Genomic DNA, 12,017 nt, shown 5'->3' with positions numbered 1-12,017 from the left:
CACAGCACTGCATAATTTTAGGTCAACTGACAAGCTGGATTCAAAACCAGATTCCAGTGTGGAGTTAGACACTACACCACATATTCTTCCTTAGTTAAGAAGTGAAAATGCTCCCAAAGTTCACCTTCACTAATCCTTGTGAACACTTATATTCTTTTGATATTTTCCAGTAGGCCTTATGCTTTGCCCTTGTGATGTCTCATGAGTAGACCGAATGCAAATTATTGTGGTATGTAGGGATTTCATAGAGGTCACACCTTGATTATGTTATCTCTCATTTAAAGTTCAGGTTTGTCTATGTGCATATTCACTATAGGTTAGAGTATAGCATGATATATCACATAAATATTTACACAGTTCTAAACAATGTAATGATTTACTAATAGTGATGCATCTCCTTTGTACCCATCAGGGTGGAACAGAGATCATGGTCCAGAAGATGAGTACCCTTTTTAATGGGGCATTTTCTATCATTAAAAATAGTATACAAAGGGATGAATCTTTTTTCAGGCTTTGGCACTACAATCCTTTCTTGAAATAGCTCTGTGCTGATATGATAGAAAAAGGACCAATATTGCAAATTACAACTATAAAGCCAGTTTCTGTTTGAGAGTTTCAGGTTAAATATCTTTCACAAAAAGTCAGGTACCTGACAAGGCCACATTTACACTCAGTCAGTTTTCTTTTTTTCTGAATGAAAGAGTACAAAATTTAAATGTGCACATGCTGCACCAGAAATGTATTATGGAAAATAGACATGCTTATGAGGGAGCTGAAGCTGTGTAAAAAGTACATCGATTTTTGTTATGGTGAGCATCAATAGCATTAGGTCCACTGCTGAATGATTAGATTGAGAGATTTGAGGATAACCAGATGGAGACCTGGGCAAAGACCCATGTATGTGGTAGGGTGTGAGCATGCCCGTGAACCTGCAGCCCCCTCACACTGGGAAGCTGTAGCTCCAGCTGGTTGGCAACACCTGCACCACCAGCCAGTAAGGAGCTATGTTTCTTCACCTGAATAGATACTGATAAGCCTTGGTGCTGGCTCAACATGCATGATTCTGGTCAAATCCGTTAATCTGCCTGTGCTGAGCAAATAAATGTGGCCTTGTGTAACATCTCTGGTGCTCCTGTAAAGCTCTCCATTACCTTCAGGTTGAGTTTGTGCTATATAAAACTACGAAAAAAGGTCAACTATCTGTGAATGAGCTCCAATCTTCAATAGCAGGGCGTCTGTTTATGACAGAGTCCTACTCACATGTGCAGGAACTAATTTTATCTGTGCAGGAACTCACTTATGTCTTCTAGGTATTCCGGTGCATCTCTACAAGTGCAGTTAACTTCAGTTTTAAGTTCCTAGAAACAGAAAAAAAGAAGCGGTATATGGAGAGGGCAACTACAGGGACAGAGAGTAGTATGAAAGAATGAACAGTGCTGAAGACCTCGTGACTATCTATGGATAATGTAGTAGAAGTAAAAATACACTGCAGTGCATGAGAAAGAAAAAGTGGACCTGGGCAAAAAAGCAAAAGACAAAAAACTAATATGAACAAAAGGGGCTCCATGTTAGAGCCACCAGCATGCCAGTGGGAGAAGGGAGGTGGTGCCCAATTGCAGTTCTTGCCATGGTGTGTGAAAATTCAAACTTTCAGCAGGATCCAGAGAGCAGCAACGGCCCGTGTGAAAACGGGACAACTGTAAGGTCTGGTGAATTCCAGATTTGGCTATGATTATTACCTTATAGAGGAGTAGTGGAGCAGTGGTCAGCACGCAGCTGCAGTTTCAGCTCTACAGTAACTATATTTTGGCTGCTAATACACGCTTGTTTACCAATACCCAGGGGTAATTTAGGAGATGGTCTGGCACCAGGGGGCCAAGATATGGCCAGGTTACCCAGGTTCATCTTCCAAGGGGTGCCAGCAGTATTCAGGTTTGTGTTGCTGAGGAATGGTTTACGGTCTGACTTACTGGTTGACCCAAGGGGCTCCCATGGCATGAAGGAGTGGCTGAGTTCACCTTGTTGAGTACTAAGTGGGAGTCATAAAGGAAATCTTGGGGTATCAAATCACATTTATTAGGGGTGTTGCTTGAAGAGCCAGCCCGGTGGGTAACCATGATTTTGAGAATTTCAGGGAGAACGTTTATGTCTAGCCTTTTTTCAAAAAGGATGTTCAATATACATGTTATCAATATTTTGGTGTGTCAATATCAATAAATGTTATCTATGTGTCTTTATGAAAATAAATATGGCTTGAGAATAGTTAATTCTAAAAAGCAGGTTTTGTAGCCCCAGGCTACTTCATTGCTTTAATGGGAAGTGGGGCAGGTTTAGTGTATTTGCCCAGATATCATTCTCACTCAACCCCTGAGAGTCCTTTGATTGTGTTAATGTGAACTATTGTCTCTGGTACCAAGCCTGAGTTTTAAAGGCCCCTCTTCAGGCAGACATTCAAACAATGGGAGGTATCTGTACTGTCTCAGCAGAAGGTGCATTAACGCATAGGATTACAGTTGCCAGATTGAAGTTGGCATATGGTAGTAGAATGCAGGGTCGGTGGGCACCAGCTGCTGCAGCAAAAAGCTTTGGTGGATGCACTGCCAGGTGCTGTCTATGCACAGTGCCATGAAGACGCACTTGTCAGTCTATTACATGTTCACCTAACAAATACCCAGGGCAAGAGGCATACACAGCATTCTTTGAGATGGACTGTGAGAGGTCAACACTGAGAAGCCCTTGATAGCTCGCAGTGGAACATTGCAAACCATGTTTGTCTCTACTGTGGTGCACATGTCCTGCCCTATCGAAACTGAGCTAGATAGAAATCATGAGGTAAAGGAGCACAATGATGGGCTGCTCTCCTCTGCTGCCTTTGTACAGAGTGTTAGAGTAAATGCCTATTAAAGTAACTGTGTGACATGACGTTATTGTCAAACCATCACCCTGATGCCAGTGCTGCCCAACAGGCTCTCAGGTAACATCAACGCTTGGGCCATAGCTGGTCTTCCTTTTGGGACAGACCAGGCAGTCAGAAGAATTTTATTCAGAGACTGCCCATAGGACTACCTTTTAAAAGTCCCTGATCCCACCAATAAATATTGGTGCCACCTACTATCAACCACTAAAAAAAAGTAGCTGCTGTCCAGACCTATATTTCCCAATATCACTTTGCATGCTCTGATTTTTTAGCCAGTATTTGGATTTTTTAGAAGCAAAAACACAAGTACCCCAGAATGCAAAATGCAGTTGATAAACATTTCTGGTGTGCCTGACGGACACTCAATCACTGCAATATCATTTCAAAAAGAAAAAACGATCTCCTCTTTTGCCTGTATACAGCCATTGCTACCCCTTGTCAATGGTAGTAAGTGCTATGTAAATGTAATTACATACAGTCAGGGCCACTGCAAATATGCGACAGGAGAGGGCCAAGTTATGCAGAAGGGTTGAGTAAATTATACAGGAAGAAAAGGCAAATTATGAGGGGTAATGTGGCACATTATGTAGCACTATGACTTCATTATTTTGTCATGTTTACTCTTATAAACACTATCTGGGCATTATGTGCACATGATTAGTACAAGCATATAACCCAACTAAAGCGATAAGCAACAGATAGGTGACCGGTTGAGCTTTGCAAAGTTTTTCACTGCCCAATAACACGTGTTGCTGTGTATTTAGGAACCTTTGAACTGTTTGAGCTAGAAGCATTTTTTGTTGTAAATATGCAGATTATGAAGCAGACAATGGAGTATGGGGAAAAAGCAGTCAATCTATGGTTATGCGAAAAACGCTGCAACCACAAAGTCCCATAATTCCAGTAGCACTGCACAAAATATAATTTTTCACTTGTACCTTCTTTGCCTGGAAGGACTCAGGTTAACATTCAGATTGAGAACAGGGCAGAGGCGGCCTCTCAAGAGCAAATGCTGCCTCCGTCATCACTGTGTTAATGAGCAAGCATTGCCTCAGAGAGGAACGCTAAAGCACATTGTCATGCATAGTGAAAGCCCCCACCCTGGGGTCTGTTTACTAGCATTTTATTGCAATTGTAATTCTATATATTTAGCACTTGTCATCCCTGATGAGTCATTACTGGTGACCTCCATCGCTCCTTTGAAGGCACTTTCCAGCATGAGGGAAAGCTGAACGTGTCTCTTTTGAAAAAAAATGTTTTCTCTGACGGGCTTCCCAAGCAGTTCCCTGTCTGAGACAAGCACACACGAAGCTGCAGTCCTGGCTAAAGCACATGACGGGGGAGGCTGAAGCCCCTTTAGCCCAATGGGCATTGCACGCCTGACTCCAGCCGTATGTTTATCTCTGTGAAAACGTAGATGACACAATTGCTTAGACTATATCAAGATCATAATTTTATGATTTGTGCACACCCATCATACTAATCGTTGTCATTTATGCAAAAAATTATCCTCTTGTCACAGACACTTTTCCCATCCCATTTGCTCTTACTTACTCCCAGCAACAGCTCATGACCTCAGGCTGGTGGTCATGAGTGTGGCCTGAGAGTCCTCTGCGTGTTTTTTGCATCAATAATGCTACACTGATTCATCAGTTCCATAACACCCCGTGAGACTGTTACCTATACAGCCCCCATCACTGCCACACTGCTTGTGAAGAAGGCTTAGATCTAACAGGCTTAATGCTAACTTTCTATGCAAATTCAGATTATTCATCAGGTTCCTCTCACCACACATTCAAACAAGGAGAATGCCTTTACGTTAAAAAAACCTAAACGTATAGGTTCTCTAAAAGCTACGTGTACCTTTTCTCCTTCTTCTTCACAAGATGGCACTGTCATTGTTGAGAAGGGTCGGAAAAGAAAAGTATAATGCTTAAAGCCCCAAAATGTACCAGAGGACACCTTTATTGTACAAGAAAAGCCTCGGTGTAGAAATGTTTATTTTAATCCTCTGTTGTCTGCTACACTGTGTACTAATGATGTATATATTTCCCTTTATACAGGGCTGTGACCAGCAAATGATTTATGATATATTGATGAGGATGAATTCAATTGTATATTTACCTGGAGACTTTGTCTGCAAGAAGGTGAGATGTGGTTTTCATTAGTAATGCGTTCTATTGACATTTGTCCTACTTAGGCATTGATTTCTTAAGTAGGGTAAAATAAAGTGGGGTATTTACTGCAACTGGGTAAATAGCACTACCCTTGAGTAGGGTATTTACCAGTCTCTTATTCTCAAATCTACATATTGGATAGAGGCACAACAAGGTGGATTCAGTGTATATCAAACCAAATTCCAGTGGTATGCCTTTTTGTAAAGGCATACATTTCATCAGGATTTAAATGGTGAAATCTGGCAGAGGAAAGTTACAGAACAGAATTCAGATCCAAGTTCAAACTCCTGTTTAGTCAAGGATTTACATTTACCCCTGAATTCACAATCGGGATCAAAGTAGGAGATCCATAATCCAACTATTTTGTGACAGTAATGAACTACCCTAAGAACTATTCGGATTTATAGACGTCTCCTCGACAGTATAAAATTAGAATATGGATAGAGAGTTTGATTCATACTCCCTTTGTAGTGTTTTGCATGAATTAGAACGGAACCTTTCTGGTTCCCTGAGGATTCCATATCAGTATGATGTATTCGCTGGAATAGAAGGTAATGAAAGCTTGGTTTAGAACATTGGAATTTACTGGTACACGCAAGGGAATAAAGACGCGTGATTTACAGCACCGTGTGGCCTAGTCATTCAGCGGGTATCAGGCTGGAGAGGACGTTACAACTGGCAACGAGAAAGGGTATTAGGCACCCAAAGAAGAAAGTGCTCTCGGGACAGTTTGCCGTGGTCTAAGAAAACTGCTTGTGCATGCCACGTGTGCCTTTGTCGAAGAGATGAGTTGACGGTTTCCATATGTGGAGTAAAAGCGCGTCTCGAGCCACTAGGAAGCATCTAAATGGAAAGGAAGCTTCACAAAAAAGTATATGCAGCATTGATCAAGAAACTACCGACCAAAATCCTACAAAAAGGTACCCTGCTGCCGCCCAAAATAAAGTTATACAGTATATGGAGTGTTAACGCTGAAGATGGAGATAGCCAGGCTTATAAAGTATGGATAAAGACAATCATAAGTTGCCATAAGTTACCATGAATAATAGTGCTGACAGAACAAGCAAAGAAAGAAGCGTACTGCTATTACTCTCACCTGAGTCTTGATAAGTGGAGCATTACAACCTCAGCACCGGGTGGGGAGACCCAAGGAGAAGCACTGAGGTTGTGCATACTGAGCCGTTCGATGGCAGAAGTGGAACACCATCAGAGCTGCAGGGTGACGGCTCAGAACAACTCTAGAGGTCTCCATGAATGACGGGGCTCCGATGGATACCAAGAAGAAAGTTAAAACTCCAAAGACTGTTCTTGATGACCCAGAGGCTGAAACATTGTCGGGCCTCAGTGATGATGGAGATTCCCAGGGAAGAGTCAACAGTATTTGACAGAGTTCCACCCTCAAAATCAGCCACTCCCTTGAACAGTTACAATGCTGCCGCCTTCCTGAAATGGCTTTGACCACCAACCTTTTGATACTGCCAAAAAGCAACATATTGGCCATAGATGGGCTGTCTGTATAAGCACATTTGAAGATTTCATTGATGCACTGGAAGATAACAGAAAGATTATCAAGTATCTCAAAAATCTTGCCGGTAATGATGTGAAAGAAGTCTTAAAGAAAATGCCAAGAACTGACGAAGAAGTCACACACCATCTTTGTACATAGCATCTTGCATTTCCTAAACAGCGATTTCTATTAAGTCACGATTTAGGAAATGCAAAATTGCATTTTAGTACATCTGGCCTCTAATCTTTAAAAATGAGTATCTTTGATTGTTTGTGTTGGACATTTACTGTTTTGGTCTTGTTTTACTCAGATAAATATTGGCCATTTTTCTAAACTGGTGTGGAGTACGTTTGTGGTGTTTTCACTGTGTTATTGTATGAGTTAATACTTTACACAATGCCTTCTAAGTTAAGCCTGCCTGCTCTGTGCCAAGCTACCAGAGGGTGAGCACAGGATAATTTAGGGTGTGCTGTGACTTACCCTGACTAGAATTGTGGTCCCCACTTGGACAGGGTGCATAGCTTTGCAAACTAGAGACCCAGTTTCTAACACGGCTCTATCGTGCTTCTTCTGTGCAGCTCCAAAAACTACTATCATCACTAAAATTAAAGGCATTCACAACAGTTTGTTTGATGTGTCTTATGATGTCTTGGAAAAGTTCTGGAGCTGCTGGCACACTAAACAAAGGGCCTGATTTACATCTTTACAGACGGGTTACTCTGTCGGAAACATGACGTTTATTCTGTCTGCCATATTACAATTTCAGTTGGATATCATGGAATCAAAATACGGCTGACAGGATAGCAGTCACAATTGTGACAGAGTAATTCACTTGTATCTAAACAAACCAACATGTGTAGAAAATGTTCTCAACCAGCACAGACCAGATGTAGATTGGAGACAGGCTGTAAGGCACAGAGAGCAGTAAGTGCAGAGAAATGCATAATTTCGAAAAGTGTAATTTATGAAATAGTCATGTTAAATCCAACTTCACCAGTAAGCAGGATTTCTCACTACCATTCCAACCATACCAAACATGAAAATGCCACCCCTTTCAGAAATGACCACTTAACAGTATGTAAGAGAATTTCCAATGCTGGCCTATGAGAGGAGTGGGCTTCACATTAATGAAAAATGACTTTGGGTGTTTTTCACTAACCAGGACATGTAAAACTTTCAAGTACATGTCCTGCCTTTTACTTACATAGTTGCCTGACCTATGGGCTAACTAAAGTCTACATTAGTGGTGACATATGTAATGAAAGGGGAGTTTAAGGCTTGGCAAGTAGTTTTAAATGCCTATTGGAAGTGGCAGTGAAACTGCCCACACAGGCCTGGCAATGGGAGACCTGAGTCATGGTTATGGGGTTACTTATGTGGGTGGCACAATCAGTGCTGCAGGCCCACTAGTAGCATTTAATTTATAGGCCCTTGGGACGTATAGGTAAATTAAATATGCCAGTTGGGTAAGAGTCAATGTTACCATTTTTAGGGGAGAGAGCACAAGCACCTTAGCATTGGTCAGCAGTGGTAAAGTGTGCAGAGTCCTAACACCAGCACAAGTGAGATCAGCAAAATAGAAGGAGAGAGGCAAAAAGTTGGGGCAAAACCACCATAAGGCTAACAGGTCTAATAAGCCCTCACACAAGTATGTCAATTACTCAATGATGCAAGTTTAACCTTAAATGCAGACAAGTGTGAGTTTAACAAGGCAAAACTGAAATTCTTTGGCCATATGTTTTCTGGTGGCAGTATGAGGTCTGATCCTGCAACAGTACAAGCTTTGACAAATGTTGAACCCCAAAAAGATGATTCAATAGAATTTTCTTTTCTTGAAATGGCCAGTTACTGTGCAAAATACATAAATGACTTTGCCACTGTTAGTGTTTCATTACAAGAGTTAACAAAGAAAAATGTTTATTTTAAATGGTCACAAGAATGTGAAAAAAGTTTCAAGAAAATCAAACACATGATCGAAAATGCTATAGAAATGGCATACCTCAATTTAAAGTTGCATACAGAGATTGTGGTTGATGCTAGCCCAGTCTGATTAGGCAGTATACTTGCATAGCATAGTGCTAGATGACATATTGTGGCCAATGCTAGTGGAAGTTTGTCTCAAACAGAACATACTTATTCACAGCCTGAGAAAGAAAGTTTGGGCTTATGAACATTTCCATTTATTTTTGTATGGAAAGTGTTTTATGTTGGTGACTGACTATCAAGCTTTGCTGACCATCTTTGGCAATCCAAGAGCCAAGATGTCTCCTCAGATTGAACGATGGGGGCTACCAATGCAAGAGTATGATTATACAATTGTGCATTGACTAGGAAAGATTCAAAATCCTGCTGACTACTTTTCGAGAGTGCCTAGCCAAGGGTATAGTACTCCATCCAAGACAGCTGAGGCCTACATCAATTTCATTGTCAAGTCAAGTACACTAGCTGCTGTGTTGTAAGCCCAGATTATTACTGCCACGAGGTACATTAGTGACCTGCTGAGGTTAAAAGAGATCATTAAACATCAGTCGACCTCTCAGAGATGATGGTGAATATCAAAAGTACAAAAATGTTAAAGATGCATTGTCCATAGCTCAGGAAGGAGTTATACTAGGAGGATCAAGGATCCTGAGTCTGGAGAGTGTATGACCAAATGTGATTGAAGTGGCTCACGAAGGACATTGTGGTATTGTTGCAACAAAGAGATATCTCAGAGATTGAGTTTGGTTTCCATATTTAGATGAAAGAGTTGAAAAAGAACGCAAGGCTTGTAACCTATGCAACTGCCTATCAACCAAAGTCACTCAGCATGCTCTGAACATGTTGGAACTCCCTAAACATGCCTGGGAGAGAATAGCCATCAATTTCTTTGATCCACTTGATAATGGATATGATTTAATGGTGACTGTAGATGAATAGTCACATTTTCCTTTGGTCAAAGATTTTTCATCCACAGCAAATGAGTGAGTAATCAAAAACCTTGATGGCATCTTTGCAACATGGGGCATGCCAGCCATTGTGAAGTCTGACAATGGTCCACCTTTCAACAGTAAAGAATTTAAAGAATTTCTGGTGCATCTGAATACAAAGTATCAAAAGATCACACCTTGATAGCCACAGGCGAATAGACTTGTTGAGCCTTTTATAAAGTCCAGCAACTTTGATGTTCGGAAAGTAATGGCCACCAAGTTACCTCAATGGTCTACAGATAGAGAACAAAGTGAAAACATGATTTGTACCATGGACTTGGTTCACAAACAGAGAATGGAAGTTTATGTAGATAAGAGGTGATGTGCAAAAGACCTCTCATTCAGAAAAGGAGATTTGGTGATCACGCTGCAGGTATGCAAAAGAAAATCTGATGCTCCTTATGATGCTGAAACCTTCCAAGCATTGTCTACCAAAGGATGCATAGTGTCTGCCCAGCACCCTGGGAAGTCTATTACAAGAGGCTCTTCTCACCTCAGGCCTGTATTTAATCAGTCCTAAACACAAGATGGAGACAAAAAGACTGACTCTAAAAACTCAGTGACTGTTGCAGATTCCTTAACATCTCCACCAATTTTCGACATTGAAGATGACAAATTACAGTTTTCAGATTGGGTCGACAAAGCGCCAAGAAGATTAATTGAAGAGACATCATTTACATGATTCTCTCTATAGATATTTGTATATGTCCAATAATTTTCTTAACAATGTTTTTTTTTTTTTTCATTTAACAAAAGGGGAGATGTAGTGTCCTGCATTATTTAGAACAGAACCGTTTTGACTCACCAAGGACTTCGTATCAGTGTGATTTATTCGCTAAAATAGAAGGTAATAAAAGCTTGTTAAGAAATGTTGGAGTTCACAGGTTCACACAGGGGAATAAAGACATGTGATTTATAGTTCCATATGTGGCCTAGTCATTCAGCGGGTGACAGGCTAAGGAGAATGCTACACCACTGAGATCCCACAGGAAGTCTCCAGAAAGACAAACCAGAGACAAAAATAGAGGCTAAGATGGTGGAAGCACTATGTCCACCTTCTCAGATGCAACTTAACCACTATATTTTATAAAACCTGATGTTTCACTTTGGTATAGTCAATAAATTGCTGATGCACACATGGCAGAAGCACGTTTGGTGCTTTTGGTCGGGTATGCCTTACTCAGCATTTTTTTACACTTTCCAAACACAAACCATCAAAGCTGGAGTTTTATTTTGAAAAATTTAAAACTAAGGCATTTGACAAGCTGGGACTTTTCTTTCCATATACAAAACAAAGGAACTTTAGGAGGACAAACACACCTGTGGTATGTTGTCAAAAAAACTACTTAAGTTATTATCAGACTAAACTCTTCCTTTATAAACACTGGTTATATTTCATAAACTCAGATACCTCCTTTCAAATCCCCATACTGGTTGAGTAAATATACGAGGAAGAACAAAAAACATATAAATATGCATTTAAAATAATGAACATTTATTCTGCATTACGTTCAGTTCACATATTTAAAATAATCAATATGTGCCACACTGTCCTTGTTATTATCATAATTTGAACATTAAGCCGTCCAGAGCTTGGTGCGCCTGTAGATAGTCCACAACATAACAGATCACCAGGTTGTACTGAGTGATTTTTGTGTTTACATTTGAAATCCTGTTTGGTTCTTGTTATGCATCAATTGTAAAGGGCCTAGTATAGAATTTAGTGATGTAAGAATCCTCTGTGTGTCTCAGACATTCCACAAATGTCATTTGCACACTGGAGGTTGTTGAGGATAGAAGTGTCCAGGCCCTTGTAAGACGAACACTAATAAAGATGAAGATGTAGTAACTTCATACCGCTCTATGCAAACTTTAAAACAATTGGCGACGATCTTCAGCATAGAGGGGTTTGCGTCCTTCACAAGCTGTACTCTCTGGATTATTGATCATGGAAGGAAGAGAGAATGAGGGAAGTCAAGATCCCCACTATTATTGCTGGTGGTTGACCAGAGCAGAAAGAGGGCCAACACTGATTGTGCACTCCAGAGAAAGTGAGCTGATGTTATTTGGGAACAAATTTATTAACTGTAATTAATCGCAAAGTACTGGAGGTACTCTGCTTGTCAAGGCGTGAAGAGTTGTGACTACGGCGCCTGAGAAACAACTGTGGTTCAGCACGGGACATTGGGAGTTTGCTACACATCACCACGTGAGTAGCCTGTGCGACGTTTTAACGCGTACATGGATAAATAATTGCATATTAAGGAAGTTGCGTGCCACCATTTTTTTTCTTACAGTTTACACTCTAGCTTTGACCTGCCACTTTGTCACACTGACATTAATTCACAACATGCACATTGTTTTACGTGGCACCAGTACAGTGTTCGCATTAGTAAAATAAAAGACAACATTTTGGCCAAAGAGGATTCACAGTGGATTGAGGTAGT

At 40.7% G+C, this 12,017-nt stretch overlaps 1 protein-coding gene across 1 annotated transcript in view; it reads left to right on the top strand.

The window, feature by feature from the left end:
* CNGB3 (cyclic nucleotide gated channel subunit beta 3) overlaps nucleotides 1-12,017 on the top strand; it is a 749,182-nt gene that overhangs the window by 529,267 nt on the left and 207,898 nt on the right. The window contains exon 15 of the mRNA XM_069219226.1: nucleotides 4,981-5,064. Within this exon, the coding sequence (XP_069075327.1) occupies nucleotides 4,981-5,064 (84 nt within the window). The remainder of the gene's footprint in view (nucleotides 1-4,980; nucleotides 5,065-12,017) is intronic.

Source organism: Pleurodeles waltl, chromosome 2_2, assembly GCF_031143425.1.
Source record: "Pleurodeles waltl isolate 20211129_DDA chromosome 2_2, aPleWal1.hap1.20221129, whole genome shotgun sequence".
Taxonomy (NCBI): domain Eukaryota; kingdom Metazoa; phylum Chordata; class Amphibia; order Caudata; family Salamandridae; genus Pleurodeles; species Pleurodeles waltl.
Note: the sequence above shows the minus strand (reverse complement) of the source record. Positions and strands in the feature narration are given on the sequence as shown.